The sequence below is a fragment of the Vicia villosa genome, linkage group LG1 (genome assembly GCF_029867415.1).
Source record: "Vicia villosa cultivar HV-30 ecotype Madison, WI linkage group LG1, Vvil1.0, whole genome shotgun sequence".
Classification (NCBI taxonomy): domain Eukaryota; kingdom Viridiplantae; phylum Streptophyta; class Magnoliopsida; order Fabales; family Fabaceae; genus Vicia; species Vicia villosa.
Window position 1 is genome coordinate 6,115,382 of NC_081180.1, and position 21,655 is coordinate 6,137,036.

The window sequence follows — 21,655 nt, forward strand, 5'->3', positions numbered from 1 at the left end:
AAAAAGGAAACTCCTCCGTCAAAAACAAAAGGGAAAACTTCAGATTTATAAATTTTTAAAGAACTTTCAACTCTTGTTTTGTTGTGTTAGAAATGCATTACTTTTTTTTTTTACTCAGTTAAAAATGTATAACTATCACCTCCGTGATGTGAGTCTTCCCTTACTCCAACTTGCAACAATATTTTTAGCCTTACAGCTATAAAAGGTAGTATATTATTAGTTTCAATAGTAGAGAGCAAGATATTTCTTTCTTTAGAGCACCTAAATGATATTCAAATGAAAAATAAAAGATATTAAAATAAAATGTAGTACAAATAATCAATGGAATAAAATACATATACCATATAAATAAGCTATACAATAAGATATTTAAGCTTTACACTACAAACGTGAAATTTGTTTTGCTAGCTGAGAGAACCAAGACTGAGGGCAGAGAGAAAATAAAAACTAATACCCTGGTTCTTGATATATACTTATACTTACAATCATACAGTTTCAGAGTGGAGATGGAAGTTATATACAAGTTGGTTGGCAAATGACACCACTCATGCAAACTCCACCATCTGTTATGATTCACAAATAGCAAATAGAATAACTAGTCTGAGATAGGAAAAAAAGGAAGACGAAAATAAAACCAAAGTGAGAGAACAACTGGTTCAAAGAGTTACCTCAGCCTTGTAGTGTAATGCAGTTCTTCGGTTCTCGTCAGCTACTACTATATGTGCCACTATACATGCAGAATAATAAAATAAAAAAATCAGAGGCAATATTGTCTGGTTAAATTCGTACTCCTGCTAGAACATATACCAACTTTCAAAACTAGTGTCCTCTAATAATTGCTCATTTCACATTGCCTGTCCGGATTACTTTAGGCAATATCCTCTCTGATTCACATTTCTTTTTCTCACTATCTGCTGTTTTCTTCATTTCAAGCTCTAACTGTTTGCAGTTTTCTTCGTGGGCTTTGTTGAACATTTGAGTGAAGTTGAGCAAAGTTGTGACAACTACAATAAATTCGAAATAATAACAAGAATTAGTTGTACTGAAGAACGAGTTGAGAGAATATTTGTGTTTGCTCCTCAACTGAATGATGTGATAGGCTCCCATATTAGTGTCTCAACTAAAATTCAAAGGCGCGGGGTCTATCCAATGGAAGAGGAAGAGAAAAGGTGCAAAAGCAATTGACCATTTCCAAGCTTCAGTTTGGAACTGGTGAAAGAAACCTTTCTATAATTTGACGTTCAGGAGGAAAATAGGATTTAAAGCACCATAATTTGAGAAATCCAACTTAATGCAATTTTAAGACATTAAAGAATTTACATACAAAAATGAAATCAATTACATATCATTTCAAAAAGTAACATCCAGTTGATAGTCGGGAAGTTACAAATAGACAGATTTTGACATTAAAATTTTGAATTTTCATATCCAGGTACAAGAGAATAATTCATGCATAAACTTGCAGAATATATCTCTTGAAATATTTAATTATTATTAGCCTCAATACTAATTGATTTTATCTTAATTTCGTTTTTATTTTAATTTCTTAAATCACTTCTTGTTTCTGGAGTGTCTTTATATACTCTCTTACAAAAGGGGCATTTTTCATTATGGAATGAACATACTCTGAAATTATAGAGTACTTTATACAATAATATTTTTTATTTCAAGTGTAAGGGCTCCGACCAAAGCCTTTTCTATATAGTAGAAATGGGATTAATTTTAGTGAAGTGCAAAGCTAAAAGTATCAATAACATTTTGTCTAAAAAGAGAGTATTCATTAGCATAAACAAAAAAATGGGACCTCACTCAATCAGCTACAGAAAACAAATGTCATATCTAAAGTGTAGACAGTCACACACCTTGTTCAAATGGACAGCGAGATGGATCTTCGCCAAAATAAAGAATTAATGCATCCACGTTCCTGCCCTGTAAATATAGACTCTAAGAAAAGCATAGCCTATACATGATGTCAAAATCTCAAAATATATCAGAGGACCTACCACCCCAGAATATAGTGAAGCCAGTGCGCGAACTTCAGCTTCAGCAGAACATAGGAAGTCTTTCAATTTCTGAAGGAAAAAGAAAAAGTGTTAAAAGACTGCCAGTGGATAAAATCAATCATATGAAATCAGATTTATTTACCAATGTGCATATTTTTTTTATCTTTCCCTCATTCTTAAAGTAAGAACATACAAACTCTCATATTAGACCAATAAGAGGCCATCCTCAGTGCCCGCTTCCAGAGTGGGAACAAACAAATATTGTTGGTTTTCACATACATGATTGCAGGCCCAATTGGCTCCAATTAGTTTTAACATATAAGAGATTCACAGATAATTGTAGAATAACTTATTCATAGCTTTGTGAAAATCTTGAACTTGAAAGAAGTAAAAATGTACAAGGGATGATGCCAACACCTTGCGGAACTTTTCTGATATAGGACCATCATTTTCAGAAGTGGATAGTTCCTGAACAATTTTCTCTAACCCTTTGTTTATAGCTTGCATCTCCTCTGCCAGGAACTTCAATTGGATCTGAATCAAACTAGTTTAGTCAGTGTTGTTGTAGGTATACAATTGCTATCAATATAATGAACAAATGAGGATTGGAGAAGTTTACAACCTTTGCCGCTGGCTCTAGATTAGCAAGATCCTTAGAGAAGTCTAAAACTTCTGGTAATTTTTCATCTAACACCTATGTGCAATATTGATGCATTAAAGATAGAAATTCTTCAAATGCAAGTACAAGAAATGTTGTCCAGAATATTACATATTACATCAACTTAATTTCAGATTTACTCCGTTACACAAAAGAAACTAATGATTTTTTTTTTTAAATGAAGAAAAAAACGAGAAATAAATAAATAGCAAGATTACCTTACAAAGATAATGCATGAGAGTCATTTTGTTGTTCCGTGCACGTGTCTCAGTCAGTTTAAGAAGGGTATCTAATCTGAATCCAATAGCAGAACCTAGACAGAGATTGGAGAGCATAAACATATCACAATTACCAGACTAAACTCTTAAGAGTATCAAATGTAATATGGTACAAATTGGTTATAGAAAGCACACGGAAATTTTAACAGGAAATGAACAATGGCAAGTCGACGACAGTTTTAAGCAAAAATATAAGAGGAAAAAAATGCAAAATGTGAATTATTCTTTTCTCAGTACCTAAATTTAGAAAGAAAACCACAGTCTGTCAGTCTGAATTTAACTCATTCATCACCTTCTCTTTATTGTAATCTACATTTTTCATTTAAATATCATAAAATTACGTCTATATTCTTTTAAATAACTGCACAACTCACGAGAAAAAGAAGAGGAAAAAGAAGAGTAGTCCACACACTGCTGTGGAAAGAAGGGGGGAAAGGCAAAGGGAAAAGTAAACAAAAATCAGGTGATTGGTTATATTTGCACATACAAGATCAAACACTGTCAAAATAATAGGGAAGACTAATGCAGGTGTACCAAGCATGAGGACTAGAAATAACAGAAAGTATAAAATTTGATACTTTTCTTTGCTATCACAATTCATGTTGTATTGTATCTATCTATCTATTTTTATATACAACTGTTTAAACATACCCCTGGCAGTTCCTTGATTCAAAGCATTTCCTAGAGTAAGTATTGTTTGCATAATTCTCTTTAATTTGACAGAACTCCTGATCTGAAAATGAAAATATTATCACCACAGCATCCAAAATGTCATTTCTCAATTAAAAAAAGAAAGAAAAGATTGCCAAAGTTCTGTTTCAGCAGAAGGAAGATATTATGCCTCTTCTGAAGCAGCATTCACAGCATTCAAGCTATTTTTAAGATCGGAAACCTACACAAAATATTAGCAGGGTCAAACTGGAAGTAAACTTGAATTCATTTTTCCCCTACTGAGGTAGATAGTAAAAGGAAATCTTTATACCTGAGAATGGAACTGAATCTTGAATAAAAATACTCTGAGCTTAGATTCTACCCGTGGTACTTTCATTAACTCCATGAAGAACTGTGATGAAAAAATCATAAATATAAATTCCTATGAAGCATGGACACTTCTAGGCATAGGCATGTCGCGGTGTCCGACGCGTGTCAATGTCCGACACTTGTATGACACTCATACGACACGTGTTGAAAAAGTCAGACAAGTGTCGGAAAAGTCAGATAAGTGTCTTCAAAAAAATGGCTTTTTTTTATATGCTTCGACACTTGTTGAATCGGTGTCCGACACCCATATGACACTCATACAACACGTGTTACACAATTCACACAAGTTTTTCAAAAAGAAATTGTTTTTTGTTTTTGCTTCATCACACCTAATACATATTTTTGACAAATCTCATGCACATCTAAAAGGGTTAAACATGTTTTGAAACAATGATATCAATGAAGAATTAAAAATATTAATTTTGAATAGAATATTTTTAATTTTTTTTAATGATAGAGGGGTAAATGAAACTCAAATATTATCTTATATATAGCGGTGTCGGTGTCCTATATCTTTACATTATCGGTGTTGAAGTGTCCGTGTTGGAGTCTGTGCTTCATAGATAAATTCATATCCATCTCAGAGTAAGTAGAAATGCAGTCTCCACCATTGAAGATAGTTAGGCATAAAAATATTTAAGCTCTGCTCAAATTTAAATATTCACATATTGTGATCTGGCAGAAGAGATCTAAAAGACCTATAATAAAAACCTTGAATACCTGTTCACATCTCCCTAACTTTTCCTTTTCCCCGTTATAACTCTGCCAGATAAATAAAAAATAAAAAATTGTAAAAAAGGGGAGACTCATCGTTAAGGAACTTGAACAGAGCATAGTCACCATGATTATCTACAAACCTTGATTATTTCCATCTCCTCTTTTGTAGGACAAAATTTTATGAGGTTCTCAACCTGATCAACGTCAAGCGACTCTTCCAGTGCTAGCACTGAACTCTGGAATATTTTAGAGAATCCATTATCATGAATAAAAGTCATATTAGCAGTTATCAAATCAACTAGATAATTACACTTCATGAACAATACTAGAAAATAATGGAAATCAGTATCACAAGTCCCAAATTATTTTTATGGACTATGACAGACCCAAAACAGAAGTATATCGATGACTTGGTGGACAATTGCAACTCCATATTCTATCATTTCCCCTCTTCTTTAGACACATTAACTAGAGGGTAGAGGAACATTGTGTTAGACCTTTTATTAATAATTATTATAAGAGAAGAGACTGTAACTGACCAACCATAACTTTCCATGACAGTTTATGTTATTTGTAAGCAGTTGTCTAATTCAGTTTCTACTAGGAATAATTATAAATAAGGAAAGACCACAATTAGAAAGTTATCCTGAAAATTAAAAGTTGTTATTTGGGAGGGAGAAACTAAGCTCTTGAATTCTTGGAGGGGAGACCAAGACTCTCGAAATTCTAGTATATGAACCATTTATCTTTTATTTTATTTATGTCAAGATTGTGAATGTTGTGTCTTTATATTGTACTACCTATTCTATCATTAATAACAGCAAGTTACTTCTATTATGTTTCTCTATTTGGTACCAGTTACTATCATATCGTTACAACTTCATATACAACCGGGTAAAACAGCACTTTAATAATTTCTTATAAGCAAGGTCTACAACAATGTACAAAGTAATAAACTTAAAAGGTAAAGTCAAACAGCTCAACCTTTATCCTCACAAAAAATATATCCTGACGACAATGGTTTTTCTTACAACCATTATGTGGGCATATAAATAGACAGTACTTCTCACCTAAAATAAATAAATAAATAAATAAAGACAGCAGCCTTTCTAATCTCTTCATAGTTTGTTGAAGAATGAAGCACATGCTATCGGTGTATGGAGTGCTTGAAGTCGAAAACAAAGCAAAATATTTAAGAAAATTCTAAAAATTTCTGCAAATATTTCACACAATACAACGGAAACTTTTCTTTCTCCTTAGTCTAACTTTCTATGCTCCTCAATAGAAATTATCACACCATAATATGGGACTATTGCCTTGCCTTATACCTTTGTTTCCCAATTAACTGCATGTTTGGAATTTGGATTCAATTTTTGGAGAGACAAAAGTGATTCCAGAAGTGTAGAAATAGTTTTAAGATGCCATTGTGCGCTCCAATATTTTTTATTTTGCCTCCATAAATGATTTTTAGCTTCAAATTGATTGTTCAATTCACTTTTATATAATATATCGGCATTATTTTATATTCAATTCTCTTTTAATCAAAACCAATTCATTTAAAATCAGTTTTTTGTCACTGCAAATCTAAACACAGAGTCTAGTTAAGTTAATATAATTTCACAACACTTTTGTTTGGGCAGAAAAAAGTGATTTATGATACGATTTTTAAAGTCACTTACTATTTTTAGATATTATCAATCGAAGAAAGCATTTAAGTAAATCATTTTTGATATTTATGTTTTCCCAAAAAAACTAATTGTTAATTTTTTAGACCTGTATAAAAAACCACTTTTTGTAAGAAATAAATTGCATTCTAAGAATAAAGTCAAAACAAACAGGCCCACAATCAGCTATTGCAATCTCTAATCTGTCAGAAATAAAATACATTATTGTAGTATTAAGATCTCAATTTCTATCAAACAGAACTAAAAAATGACAAGTTACAGATTTTCCAATCAAAGCATAGTTTTCCTATTAAATAACACTTCATTTTTTTTATACAAACAATTACTTTTTTTTAGTACAGCTAGTAAATGTAATATCAAACTCACCATTAAATCATGCAATGGCACCTTCACTTTTGAAAGCATGATTTCACAATTACAAGCCCGCCTATGCTCAATCTGCAAGGAGTGACAATCAGAGGCCAAATCAAAATAAAGAATATGAAAATACCACCTCTATAGCACGACCTTAAAATGTATATCAATCAGAAAATGATAAACAGAGCTGCTTTACCATACAACATTTATTACTTCACAGTTCCCACACTTGACTATACAAGTGAACTCTAATAGTTCTGTAAAATGAATAGAGGAATAAAGTCTAAAGACACTACTAATTTCAAGATGGGTTGGTTATACAGCAGAATCATCCTTAAACTTTCTAAATTAAATTTGTGGTTGGCAATTTTGATACTTTGTTTCTGTAAAAGTTTCTGCCATCAACAAGCTAACATATGAATATGATACAACTTACTCCTCTAGGGTTATATGGTGCTGGCATAGAAGAATAACCACGGGTTGTAATTACCAGGAAGGGACTATATTAGTTAATAGATACAGTTCCCTAATTACCTTTCTTGCTTTTCCCTATCATATTCAGACATAAACATCTAGATTATCTAAACATCCAAAAACACTCTCTATGCTGCTACAAACTGAAGAAGCTAATTTACCAGTTGCACTTTCTCAGATTTAGGCCTAACTGAACTTTGGACATTTGACTTTTTGGCAAGGCCTGAACTCGGGGCTGCTGCCGAGAAAAGATTCTCAAGCTCTGACATATCAATCTCTGGAGCTCTACATTAAGATAATACAAGCAGAAGAAGGTGAGACACTAAAATAGTAGAAATGCAAGTCAACTTGTCCCAGAAAATAGAACATTAAAGTCAATCAGCATTACTTGGAAGCTTCGCCAGATTTTTGCGTCTCATCCCACAAACTTCCTTGCACTGCTCTAGATAGTTTCATCCAATGCAATGGTTTCAACTTTTTGGAGTTATTCTTTGATAGAACTCGTCCCTTTGAGCCTGTTAGTGAACTAGATTGATTTCCTGATGTGCCTGAGACATTATTTGCATCACCTCCCACAGAAAGAGACATTGGAAAACCACCGCCTGGTTTTAGACCTTCTTTACCAAAAGGAATTGGAGGTGGTGGAACTGGAGGACACTTTTGCAATGAAGGATTAGGATTACTGGAGGAAAGTGTTGCAGATGGAGGTGGAGGAGGTGCCGGTGGTCCTATAGTAGGACTCGCAGCTTCCCTTGAAAGACGAGGCGGAGGTGGTGCTGGTGGTGCTATAGTAGGACTTGCAGCCTCCCTTGAAAGACTGGGTGGTGTAGGACATGCAGCTTCCCTTGAAAGACTAGGTGGTGGTGGAGGTGGCTGGGGCTTAAACCTAACAGGTTGCTCTGCTTTTAGAGGAGGTGGAGAAGGAGAAATTCCATCCCGTGGCTTCTCATTCATAGGAGATGGAACAGGAGGAGGTTCAGTTTCAACATGTAATTCCTTTTTTGGAGGAGGCTGTGAAGGGTGTGGTGATGGAGGTTCTGCTCTAACTATTTTGTGATCTTTTAGTGGGGGGGTAGGTGGATGTGGTGGAGTTAGAGGTTGTGAAGGGGAAGACTCAAGTCTTGTTTTGACAGGAGGAATTTCATTTGAAGGTGTTTTGGAAGAAAGAGGAGGGGGCGGCTGAGTTGAAGAAACTGCTGAATGTGAAGGAGGTGAAACAATGGCAGCTGGTGGCGACTTATTGTGGACCGCAGATAAAAGTTGGTTCCCAGGTGTAGAGCTAGAAGTAGGTGAATAACTTCTGCCTTGTGATTGATGTCCTGATTGCAAAGGCAAAATATGATCAGGAGGTGATTCTGTGTGAGGAGGAGAATCATGAACTTCTTTAGCACGGATAGGTGAGGGAGGCCGCGGAGGAGGTGTTTCAGGGGAAAGAGAAGAATCCATAGAACCAGGTGAAGCAAGATTGGGTGCCTGCAGTTTTATGTCAAGATTTGTTGACCCTGTTGGACATTTACTGGATTTCAAACTTCGTTCGGGTGAGCAGATTGTCTCCCGACAGATGATGTCTGATGCACCATCCCTCTGTGGAATAGCATCTACTTTGCTTGTCCTATCTTCTTTTCCACTCATATCATTATTTGGGAATCGCTTAGTTGAGGATAAAGATTGTATTGCTTCGTATGAATTCTTCCTCTGAGGAGTTTTTGGATCTGTTTCACGCAATAATGTGGCAGTTTCCACGTGCTGATCAGAAGCTTTATCCAACTTATCACTCATGATAGCGGAAGTACTTATATGTTGGAGCACATTTAGTGCAGCATCTGCCTTTGGGTTCATCCAGTCCGCATGGCTAAAGATCTCTTGAACCTTGGCAAAGGCTTCAATTGGCAGTCCCTCTTTCTCCTCAAAACATGATTTACCATCTGCAATAACTGCTGCAGCAGCATCCATCTCTGAGAAAAGAATCTTAATACAAAAATAAACCAAAAAACAAATACAGCGTCAGAAAGTTAAGTAAAAAGACAAAACAATAGACGAAATCAAGATGTACCTCAGCTCTGAAATCCTTTGGAAAGTGATCTCTGGCATCCCATAGAACATCAATTTCATCGCGATTAAGCATCAGAATATTGGATCTAACAAAAGCCGTGTTGAACATGACCCGGAACATCATCATTTCACGCTCCAGGTCATCATTCAAGTTAACACCCTCAATCACGACATCACCTTGAATATGGCAATTGATATCAATTTTAATTAGTTCGCACTCTCCCTGCAACACAGTAGCAAGGAACTCCACAATAATTACACAACTCAGGTAAGTTGCAGACTCATCTCGCTCACAGGAACAAAGCATGTAATCTTATTAAAATATCTATTCATTAAAATTTAACTGGAATGGACTCATCCTGAACTCAACAGGGTCCTTGTGAGGCTAATAAGCAAAAGGTCTGTTGGTCAAATTTGCTACATGCTGAACATAGACTGTATGAACTTATCTTGCGTTCCGCATTTCAAGTATTTCCCTCTCTTTCCTTTCACATTTCAGGTATATCGATGTCAAGTGCACTTGGATCAAGTCTATGAGAAACTTTAATGACCCTTCAGTTCTTACACGCTCTTCATCAGTATAGATACATGCATATGCCCAAGATTTATGATCCAAGGATCAAGCTACCAAACATAATCATTCAACCTCAATTTAATAAGTAGGAAAACAAGTTTGAGTAGTAATTGACTATTTGAATTTGAAGTTTAAAATATGGAAAACTATGCAGCATATTTCATCAAGTACTCAAAATGACAGAAAATAAACCAGCATTATAGCACAAAGGTGAAATATCAAGAATATAACTACTCTCAGATTTCAACAACTGTTTGCAAAAGTAACACCGTAGTTTTTTTATCTGATAAAACAAATTATCTGCCAAATTGGCTTGAGATTTCATAATATAAGCAACGAGTGCCTGCCTTCTAAAAAGTAATGACTCCAATAAAATCATCAACAAACAAAAAACCAAAACATGAATGAAAAGCATGAGGCAAATTCACCTGCTTGTAAGCCCGAATATTTTTGCTTCTCTTTGGCATTGAATACAACATTTTAGAACTTTTATCTGCACTAAAAGGATCCTGTCCATAAATTCTAAACAAGGGATGACAACCGCCTTTCCCATCAAAGTTTGGGAAGAATCTGAGTATAATACAGTCCAACATGAGTGCTCTGTCGAGCGGAGGCCAATCTAAGGCCACATTCCTCCTAGAAACATACTGCAGATACCTCAATTGGGAAGGAATTGGATTCAATGGCGTCAACAAATGCAAAAGCTCGTGCGGGGACTGCCGATAAACCATATCCAAAGTCCTATGCTCCCCACTATAAACCTTCCTAAAAATCAACAACGCAGCCAACATGAAAGCCAAAACAGGCCAACCACCTCGTTCACAGTGCATCAACAACACATTGTGCTGACCCAGCGAGAGCCAGCTTTCACTAGACCTTAAAAAGTGATGAACTAGCTCCATTTTGAGAACAGGACAACCTTCATAATGTCTAGGATAGTCCATTATAGTAATATCATACTCAGACATCACGTTTGCCATTAAACTTTTCGTCTGTTCCTCGCGAAAATTGAAAACCATAATAGAAGCATCAGGCACATTCTCTCTAAGCTCACCAACTATACCATCCACATACACTTTGTATTTCTCTACATTCCAAGCTTCCGTAGTGAAACAGCAATCAAAAACTACATTCAAACATAAATGATAAATTTTAATCTATTTTTTCAATTCCAATAAAGTATAAACAACGACTATCATCTTTATAGCACAGAGACCTCTGAAAAAAAAATGTTTGTGTCAGTCGGTGTCTGAAACCGACACAGACACTTCTGATTACTAAAAAAAAAATGTTTGTGTCAGTCGGTGTCTGAAACCGACACAGACACTTCTGATTACTAAAAAAAAATGTTTGTGTCAGTCGGTGTCTGAAACCGACACAGACACTTCTGATTACTAATTACTTTTAATTTATTCATTTTAACAAAACGTTACTATTATTCCCTTTCAAATTCCATTAACATCTCTTTCCTGCATTTTCCAAATAATTATCGAACAAAAACCTAATTTCCTTGAATCACTTATGAATTATGGAACGATAAAATCGTTTTTTCGCGGTTTTTTAACAGAAGCGTGCAATCGAAGGAATCTAAAAAAATGATGAAAGGAAAAAGTACCGTAAACTCTCTCGCAGATCTCGAGGAGACCGTCAGGAGGCTTACGAAAGAATAACTTGCGGAGCATAGCCATGTCCGCGAAGCTTCAGATTCTGATTTTCGAACCAGAACGAACCTGGTTATCGGGCGATGAAATTGCGAACGGGAAAATTTTCAATCGGAAGAAATTTGCGAGGAAATGGTTGTGGAGGAAAATGCGAGAGAACGAAAATTGAAAAGTGAGTTTGGAAATTTCGTTCTGTTTGTTTGTTAGTTATTTTGGCGGTGTGAAAAATGGAAGAGGAAAAAAAAAGGAAGATGAAGATGGGTCCGTTGGTTTTGTTTCGTAGCTGAATCATTTGAGTGAAGTTTGGGGTTACCAACCGACTAACAGTGACTCGTTGATGACGTGGATAACGGATATGCGACACGTGTACCGTCACATCCACGACGGGTAATTTCTGTTTACTTTGTAGGATTTTCTGTTTTCGGAATTCTTCTCTCACGGGATTATAATTCAAAAGAGTCACCGCGTAGAAAAAAGTTTCCACTTCGTGAGACACGTTGAAGATTAGGGTTTGTTATGCATGCGCTTTCCTAAGAGATAAAACAATAAATACTCAAAAGGTGAAATTCTCAATTTGCTTCTTTGATTTTTTAAGTACATTTTAAATTATTTCTTTTAATCTTATTTAAAAGATTCATTTCAGATTTCAGATGTTTTTGGTTAGAGAACATTCTCCCAGGAAGTATCTCTTATTGAATCCTTTGCAAGGTATAAGAAAAATATTCAAGAGTGAATTTTAACTAGAGAAGTGCACAAATAACGTAGACTTTTACTCTGATTGGAAGCAGACAATCATGGCTCTAACGTATTAATTGTTGTCTAATTCAATCAGTCGGTTGTTCGCACAACACGTTGCATAATCAGGGAACAATTTCACCCACTCTTAGTATATAAAAGTGAAATGCATCATTACTCTCACATTACTTTTAATTCTCTCATTGACTTGGACGTTGAAGTGATAAGCTCACAGGTTCGTCCCACTTCGTCGCATTAGAAGTATTTCTCTTTCATGGTGAGAAACAACCTTGGATAGGTTGACTAAGTCGGCTCATTTCTTGCCGATGAAAATTAACCATTCTATTTCCCAGCTGGTTAAGATGTATGTCGAAGAGATTGTGAGATTGCACGAAATACCGTCGAGTATTGTGTCAGATAGAGATCCAAGGTTTACGTCAAGATTTTGGAAGAGTTTACAAGATGCCTTGGGTACTACATTGAGATTGAGTTCGGCGTATCATCCACAGACAGATGGTCAGACCGAGAGGATCATTTAGTCACTAGAAGATTTGTTGAGGGCTTGTGTGTTGGACTAAGGAGGGGCTTGGGATAGCCATTTGCCATTAATTGAATTTACTTACAACAATAGTTTTCATGCGAGTATCTGTATGGCACCATATGAAGCGTTGTATGGTAGGAGGTGTAGAACTCCGTAGTGTTAGTATGAATCAGGCGAGAGTGTTGTGCTCGGACCAGAGATGGTGCAAGAGACGACTGGAAAGATAAGGATGATTCGAGAAAGGATGAAAGCTGCTCAAAGTCGTCAGAATAGTTATCATGATAAAAGGAGGAGAGCATATGAGTTCCAGGTGGACGATCATGTGTTTTTGAGAGTTACTCCAGTAACTGGTGTCGGTAGAGCTTTGAAATCACGAAAGCTTACGCCACGTTTTATTGGCCCCTATCAGATTTCGGAAAGGATAAGTGAGGAGGCTTATCGGATTTCCTTGCTACCGTCGCTTGCGAATCTTCATGATGTATTTCATGTGTCTCAGTTGAGGAAATACATTCCCGATCCTTCGCATGTGATTCAAATGGATGATGTGCAGGTGAGAGATAACCTGACTATCGAAGCAGCACCAGTACAAATAGAAGAACGAGAAGTAAAGCAATTGCGAGGTAAAGAGATTGCCTTAGTGAAGGTGTTGTGGGGTGGACCAGCCGGTGAGAGTTGGACTTGGGAACGTGAAGATCAAATGAGAGAGTCTTATCCGTTCTTGTTTCCGTCATGTAATTTTCGAGGGTGAAAATTCTTTGAAGTGGGGGAGAGTTGTAACACCCCAAATTTTTTAATTATTTATTTAGTTGAGTCAAATTGAGTAATTGTGAATTGTTGTTGAATTATGTGATGTTTAGGAGTATTGTGATGTTGATGCTTGGATGATTTTATGATGATTAAGTGGTCATGTGGTTTTTAGAATAATTATTTTAATTAAGTGGAAATTATTTAGTTAGAAGAATAATAGAATAATTAAATAATTAGAATAATATTAAAATAAAGACAATAAGGGCATGGTGGTCATGTGAAAGAATAAGTGAAGGTAAATAGGGAAGATCAATATTAGGGGTCCAAGGGTTAAACTAGGGAAAAGGAGAAAAGAGTCTCATTCGGTACGATCGTGAAAAGTTGGGGACCGTGAAGGAAGAGAGAACTACGGCAAGAAGAGGAGAGGAATTCAACCGTAGGAATTGGAAGATAATCAAACCAACGAACAATTTAAGGTAAGGGGAGTTATCATGATTATTATGTTTGATTTAAGGGGTTGATAACTGTATATTGGAATTTGGGTCGTTCTTGATGAGATTGATGAATCTATGATGATTGTTTGTTTGATTGTATGCACGTTATATTGTATAAAGATGATGATGATGATTGTTGTAGTATTGATTGATCACATGAGATAAAGTTAGATCCTCAATTAATATGATTTAGAATGTTTAGGGTTGATGAAGATGATTGGGGATATAACGAATATTGTAATTTGATGTTTAAAGTAATTAAACCATGCTAGAACTAGGTTATTAGGCCTTAAATCGCAAGAAAACAATGTTAAAAATCAGTTTTTGGGCATAGGATTGGGACTGGTTGATGTAGGTCGCGCAGGAAAATTTTACAGAAATTGCAGAGCCCGCGTCGCGCGGTGGAGGGCCCGTAGCGCACTCTGAACAACAGAGAAGAAGGTCGAGGCAGAGAGGAGCCCGCGTCACGCGGTGGAGGGCGCTTAGCGCGTTCTGAAAAACGAAAAATTGTATTTTTTGAAAATCGATTCCAGAATATGGTAACTTATATTTTATCAGAATTTTTTGGAATTTAATGTGCACTTTTGGGTGGGTTTAAGGGGCATTTTGTATGAAACTTTACTTTATGAAATCTAGTGTTCCATACTTAATTTTGGTGGATGATTGTTGTGTTGATTGATAACATGATTATTTGGTGATTTGTGTGTTGTGTTGAACAAGATGCTTGTGTGGTGGTGTGTTTAAATGATGATATGATGTTGATGAATACATGACTGATGGTGCTATTTTGACTAGCCGTGTCGTTAATTTTATGAAGTTAAGCATCATGCATTCATAGCATAATTGTAGGACGAAAGTCCAGTGATGTTGTAGGACCTCGGTCCAGTGATGGCCCTTAATCCCATTGTACAAATTGAGTGCAACTTGTTGATGATCTCCGATTCCAAGCAGGAATCGATCCTATGGTGGGGATCTTTGGAGAACGATGACGGAGTCATCAGTGATGAATTGGTACCACATGCATGAGTCCACTATTGTTGCATGGCATTGTTTTTGTGATGTATGATTTTGATGACTTGATTAATTGTGATGTGCTATACCTACGTGGTAATTGTGGTTGAATTATACGGCGACGTTATGAATAGACGATGATGTGCGAGTGTGGGTAAGTATGCGTATATGACGAATATGTTATGTCGGTGTGGGTGTGGTTGATTATTTTGAATACAACTACTATATTTATTCCTTATGTACACCCTTTCTGAAATACTCACCCTTTCTGTTTGAATGTTACCTCTAGGTGGGTAACGCGCAGGTGATCAGGAGTAGTCCGTAGGAGTTTGAGGATAGCTTCATCCTTTCCAAAGATTTTGATGTTGATGATTTGAGCTATGACTCATGAACCAAGAAGTTCACTTAATGTGAAGATTATTTTAAAGATGTTTAAAGTTGTGGATTCCGCTGCGAGATAATATGCTTTGATTTATGACAATAAACGAGATATAGTTTTGAAATGAATTTTGATGTAACCCGTGTTACGGAGCATGTCTATTGATCATGGTGCTTTTATGACGATGTGACACCCTTGTTGATGATTTTATTTGATGTTAATTCATATTATATTACGAATATTCTTTTTGGGTAGAAGGGTGTTACATCAATCCCGATCCTTAACAATTGCAGTAACAACCCTAGTCAAAAAAAAGCCTACAAGGGGGTGCCTATATCCTCATAGAAGATTTCATTCCTATCCAAACTATTGGTCTCTCCCACAAGAACACGAATGTCAATTGACCGTTTTCTATACATAGAAGACTTTACATAAGTAGGACCAAACCCTCTTCATAACCAAGATTCTCATGAACATCATCAAGATCCTTTTTCATCTCAATCTCGTATGGAGTTAGAGAATCCAGACATACATCACATGCATGAAGTTCATGTTTGAAATGGATCTAAGTCTAATACTTTTGAAACCTATTTGTGTATGAACAAGGGGGAAAACCTTGATAGTTGATAGAGTGAGAAAGCTCGATAGAAACATGATAGGACGTGGAATGGACCATAAGAGTACATGATTTTAGCATTACATAGCAATATCGAAAATCATACAAACTCTCGACCTGAGGGCTAAACCGGGAACTTCTTGGAGTAGTACAATGAGCCATTGGTCGCAGATATTATTCTAAGAAGTAAGCACAACAAAAAGATGGAAGAACAATTGATAGGAGGGCTTCCGAAATCGATAATTAGCCTAGAATTTAAACACCCTTATATAAGCCCGGGCATCTGGATAAAGCTGTGAGAAGGCAAACTTCAAAAGTTTTAACACCTCTATTTCAAACTCGGACAGGTAATCATAAATTTATCTGGATAAAAAAACCTTCATAGAAAGGAAAAAAGCATTACTCGAAGTTTTCCTAATAAGTCAAGAAATCTTTATATAAATGAGAGCGACCAACAAACCAGATCAAAGGAAAACAAAAAGCAGCATATCAACGGCCATATTTTGTCTTGGGAAATACAAGTAAACTCAAGTGCGCTCGAATGCCCTGTAGAAAAATGCCATACCCTAACCCGCAAGCCTCAAGTCACGTACCCGAAAAACTGACGAGACATTTCAATGATGATAAAGATATTATTGTGTTTGTTTCCCATAAATTTTGTAATTGCTCCACGACCTTTCCATTTCTCCTCATATTCGAATGTGATAACAAGGTGCCGACCACAACTTTGAAAGACTTCCTTGCTCGAGAAAACCTAACAAGCCTTGAGGGCAATTCTTTTGGGTCGGCCAAAGGCCCAATACAGATTAAACTCAATAAAATTATCCAACATATATAATCAACACACATAAGATTCAAGGAACACTTTTCTGATATATATTCTTTCACTTCACTCATCTTAGACTCTATAATTGATTTGGAGGTTATAGTGCTAAGCTTGCAGGTCCACCCCCACACCATCGTACCAGAGATCAATGTCAATGTCTCAAGAGTCCAACATCATTAATCAACACCACTTCTGATTCATGAGCAGAACAAAGTGTACACACACGTGTGTGTGTGTATATATATATAATATTCAATTTTCTACCTTTAAAATTATATCTTAATATAATAAAATTAATATTTAATTATTTATCGTATTTAGTTAATTTGTATGATGTTTGATATTTGTGTATTATTTAAACAATTTTAAATTTGTACTATATTTAAAAATATATTAAACTATTTAAAAAAATTATATAAGACCTGATATAGCTTTTGCAGTAAAATTACTAGCAAGATTCAGCTTAGGTCTTCCAATAAGACATGGGAAAGGAATAAAATATATATTTCATTATCTCCGAGATACCTTTGGTATTGGTTTGTTTTATTCTAACAATACAAAACTAGTTTTACTTGGTTAAGCAGATACAAAATATTTGTCAGATCCAAATAATGCTAAGTCACTGAATGCATGTTTACATATGGTGACACTACAATATACAGGAGATCTCAAAAGCAAGGCGATCTCAAAAGCAAGGAGATCTCAAAAGCAAACACTTGTAGCAACTTCATCGAATCATGTTGAATTAATTGTCCTTCATGAAGCAAACAAAGATTCTATATGGTTAAGATCCGTGACTCAGCATATTTAAGGAGCGTCTAAACTTATAAGAATCCAACAATTTTGTATGAAGACAATGTTGTATGTGTTACCCCAGATGAAATAAGGTTACATCAAAAGTGATAAAACCAAACATATTCCTCCAAAGTTCTTCTCATTCACATAAGGACTCGAAAGAAGTAAAGAGGTTGATATTCAATATATTCGTTTGAGTGATAATGTGGCATATCTATTCACAAAAACACTCTCTACATCAGTTTTTAAGAAGGATGTGCAAAATATTCGAATATTTCACTTTCAAAATTTTTGAAGAATTATATGCATCTGGTTGAGGGGGAACATAATGTTGTACTCTTTTTACCTTATTAAGGTTTTTATCCAAATGGGGTTTTCCGAATAAGATTTTTAATGAGGCAACATATGTTCCCATGGATTTTCCTCGACAAGACCTCAATGGATCACCGCGATAGATATTTCAAAGGGAGAGTGTTATATTAAATTAAAAAACGATTACTATTTGAAATATATATATGAGGAGGGACATTGTTACTCAAAGAGTAAGTTATTAACACATTGGCTTTGTTTGGTAAAAATAGCGGTTGACAGATAAGTTAGCTGATAGCTGATAGCTTATGGCTGATGGCTGATGACTGATAGCTTATAGTTTATAGCTTATAGCTGATGACTGATGACTTATAGTTGATAAGCTGATTGAAGTGTTTGGTAAAATTAGCGGTTCAACTAGCTGATTAATTAAAATGACATAAAGGACATTTAATATATAATTATTTTATTTTAAATTAAAATAAATTATAGAGGATAAAAATGGATTTTAGTTAAAAAAATAAGGGTAAAAATGGAAGAAAAAAATGATAAGCTATAAGCTAAAACGCTATTTGAAACAGCGTCTGAAAAATAAGCTATAAGTTAGTAAAATAAGCTATGAGCTCGTAATAAAAAGACTTGTTACCAAATAGGTCTTTTATTGTTATATGAGCTTATAAGCTATAAGCTATAAGACATAAGCTCAAAAATTGGCATGCCAAACAGAGCCTTACTCTAAATCTGGATCATTGTTTTTTCTCAATCTAATGGTTTAAAATATTAAGTAATAAATGTGGAGAGAGAAAACTATTACTTATTACTTTTAACCATTAGATTGAGAAGAATCAATGGTATTGATTTGGAGTAAGTGTTAATAACTTACTCGGGAGTAAGTGTTAATAACTTTTAAGATAGTAATATGAATTGTCTATCAAAGTGTCAATTTAGAATAATAATGTTATATATTTACAATATCAATATCATTATAATAGTAACTTAAATTATTACATTCATATAATTATTATAATTCTATTAGTGCAAATACTATGTTTTTTATTCAGGTAAAAGTACATTACTTCTTTGAAAAATTTAAGAAATATGGTATACTTTATCCTCTCTTTATTTCTCATCTAATCCAATATACATATATAAAAAATCTAAGTACTATAAAATTCATGAATTATCCTCTGATTAAAATTAACAATTAAACAAATTACAATGGACAAATTAGACATTTTGTAACACTACTATCACCATATTAATTTGGCATTTATTGCATGTGATGTGTCAACACATTATATTTTCATACAATATTTATTTTTTTATCTATAAAAAAACATTAGTTTAATTGATAAAATTTGAACAGCCGACGTTAATGTCATCACCAAACTTATTTCAAATATTTTTATTTTATTTTAATCTAATTATAAAATGATTATTATTCCACTAATTATTATTATTCCACTATTGAAAAGCCACTGCTCAAATAACCCCAAACATTTCAACTTTCCATATCCATTTGATAGTTTCTATGTGAACCAGTCATTTATCTTTTGGTTCAAGGTATTCAGATGGAACTCAAGAAGCAAGAGGCACACTGCTTAAATCACCCTGCCTCTATTTCAGCTTCTCGCCGTGAGATTGAGTTTGAATTCAAATAAGAGAAATAGAACTTCTTCTCACCCAGTTTGTTAAGTACAAGGTTGATGTTGTGCATGTTGGCGATGTCCATGCGTGTGAATGTTCTATAAATGCTAATATACTTAGATGCTGCTCAAAGTAGATTATGTTATAATCACATTTTAGATTATTTTTCCATGTTCTGGTAATTTCAAAAGTAGATTTATCATTTTATTTGTGTCTTAGGAAGTGTTTCAAATGTTGCTATAATATTGTAAATGGTATTTGCACTCCTATAAAAGATGAATTAACTCCTGTAAACATAACCATTGAAGATGGAGGGAACCTTGAAGGTTTAGCAACCAAATAAGTTTCGTACATTAAACTTTTGAGTCTTATGTAACACTTCCTTCATTCATCCTTATGTGTCGCTTTAAAGTTCGAAAACTAAATTTTCTTATGTAGCTAAGTCTGGTTCAAACATGTTTTGAATTGCAGCATGTCAGAACCACAGCCAACATACTCAACATTCAGATAAACTAGCTTTGGGCATGCTATTTTTCATATAAAGAACATAACACATGTTCACTATAGTTGGCACAGGAAACAAGACGGTGAAAATGTTAAGGGTGATTCTCTTTGGTTTTTCAATAGATTTTGGCACCCTGTTGATGAATGATGAATTAGTTGATTTAGTTATTTGATAATATTTAATTTTATCTGTATTTACACATTTGTGGTTGAGTTTATAATTAAATATTATTTAGGAAGAGGTTATCCATGGGGCAACTACAACTATGGTTACTGCAGTAGTTGTAGCTGCTTTTTGGTATTATTCATGTGCAAGTTTAAATCCACAAATAGAACATATATGCAACTTGCCAGAAGAATATTTTTTCCAATTAGCTTAAGCATATTGTAGTCTTATGTCAACCAGGAGCTTGAAATGAAATATTTACTACATGTCTTGCACTTAAAAGCACCACTCTTCAAACAATTATTTTCCATGTCTATTTGATCATTGTTTATTCCTCTCTTCATTGTTTCTTCATATGTTCAAACAACTATTAAGTATCATCTTCCTCTCTGCCTCTATTCACGTTATTTTCTATTTGTTTATTTATTGAAATTGATAGCAATAAATTTTAATCTATTGCATGAAGGTTTCTTTCAGGATTGTCCTTCAGTTTTCCAAACTCTACAATTTAAGTTTTCTTTTAATTTTCTTCATGGTTGTCTTTTGTGAAACATCTAAAATGGTTTCCACCAAAGAAAGTTTTTATGATGATAGTAAACCATGGAGATGGTGTAAAATTGTTGTTATTAAAAAAAATTGTGTATTGCAAAGTTGAATATGTTAATTTAAAAGAGCAAAATTATTTACGAATTATCAATATTTTTTATTTTCAACTAATTTATATCTTATTTCCATTGATGCGATTTAAATAGTCAAATTTAAAAAAGTTAAAAAAATTCAATTTAAATTACATAAAAAAAAACAAGATATTAGAATATACTAATAACATAAACATTTGATTAGAATATGAATTTTTCTTTACCCACCTCCCTATGGGGGTCACCCCCAGCGAAATCCCCCAATTGCCCCTACTTCGGAGATGCATCTCCGAAGTTATTATTTTTTCTGAATTTTCATACTTTTCGGAAATGAATCTCCGAAAACACCAAAAAAGTGGTGTTTTCGGAGATGCATTTCCGAATTCAGAAAAATTCAAAAACCGTGAATATTTCGGAAGTTCATTTCCGAAAATAGTCCTGCATATACAATTTTCCCTCCTTCACTATTTCATCATTTTTTCTCCAAAACTTCTCCAAACCCTCTCCAAAACTCAATCAATCTCCATCCATTTTTCGTCTCAAAATCAAGTTTCAAACCATTGATCACGTTAAAGGGAGCATAGAAAGCTACAATTTGAGGTAAACATCTCTCATTTCATCCCCTATTTCACTACATTGATTCAACAAATTTATGCTGAAACCTGCAATGGTTCGGAAGTTCATTTCCGAAATATATTACCTAACAAATTTCGGAAATGAACTTCCGAAATATGCCCTGGCAGTTAA

The 21,655-nt window shown here is 34.5% G+C and overlaps 2 protein-coding genes across 4 annotated transcripts; one reads left to right on the forward strand and one right to left on the reverse strand.

Annotated features, from left to right (window-relative positions):
* Positions 1–304: 304 nt before the first annotated feature.
* LOC131627367 (formin-like protein 13) lies at positions 305–11,734 on the reverse strand. Of its 3 annotated transcripts, XM_058898218.1 has the most exons (19): positions 11,455–11,732; positions 10,268–10,965; positions 9,267–9,488; positions 7,602–9,181; positions 7,375–7,498; positions 6,749–6,820; positions 4,838–4,933; positions 4,701–4,742; positions 3,922–4,002; positions 3,781–3,831; positions 3,591–3,672; positions 2,880–2,974; positions 2,626–2,697; positions 2,421–2,537; positions 2,004–2,072; positions 1,863–1,929; positions 812–1,004; positions 669–727; positions 305–563 (listed from the first exon to the last, which is right to left on the reverse strand). In XM_058898218.1, exons 1-17 carry the CDS (start codon positions 11,525–11,527, stop codon positions 841–843), a joined length of 3,705 nt encoding a protein of 1,234 aa, XP_058754201.1. In that variant the 5' UTR covers positions 11,528–11,732; the 3' UTR covers positions 305–563; positions 669–727; positions 812–840. The 3 variants fall into 3 exon arrangements, with proteins under 3 accessions (XP_058754201.1, XP_058754197.1, XP_058754210.1); XM_058898214.1 differs by having other exon boundaries at positions 669–1,004; positions 11,455–11,731; XM_058898227.1 differs by lacking the exons at positions 305–563; positions 669–727; positions 812–1,004; ... (3 more) ...; positions 2,626–2,697; positions 2,880–2,974 and adding an exon at positions 3,042–3,248 and having other exon boundaries at positions 11,455–11,734.
* A 1,241-nt stretch (positions 11,735–12,975) lies between these two features.
* LOC131607133 (uncharacterized) lies at positions 12,976–13,524 on the forward strand. Its single transcript, XM_058879470.1, has 2 exons — positions 12,976–13,254; positions 13,327–13,524. Exons 1-2 carry the CDS (start codon positions 12,976–12,978, stop codon positions 13,522–13,524), a joined length of 477 nt encoding a protein of 158 aa, XP_058735453.1.
* Positions 13,525–21,655: the final 8,131 nt, after the last annotated feature.

What these genes read in the sequence shown, in the direction of transcription:
- LOC131627367 (XM_058898218.1), bottom strand. Translation starts at nt 11,527, where the DNA reads ATGGCTATGCTCCGCAAGTTATTCTTTCGTAAGCCTCCTGACGGTCTC. An exon ending in TGCCATTGCATGATTTAATG is followed by an intron (nt 4,934 to 6,748) that starts GTGAGTTTGATA and finishes AAAATATTCCAG; the next exon opens with AGTTCAGTGCTAGCACTGGA. An exon ending in TGAATGCTGCTTCAGAAGAG is followed by an intron (nt 3,673 to 3,780) that starts GCATAATATCTT and finishes TTTCATTTTCAG; the next exon opens with ATCAGGAGTTCTGTCAAATT.
- LOC131607133 (XM_058879470.1), top strand. Translation starts at nt 12,976, where the DNA reads ATGGTGCAAGAGACGACTGGAAAGATAAGGATGATTCGAGAAAGGATG. An exon ending in CGCTTGCGAATCTTCATGAT is followed by an intron (nt 13,255 to 13,326) that starts GTATTTCATGTG and finishes GATGATGTGCAG; the next exon opens with GTGAGAGATAACCTGACTAT.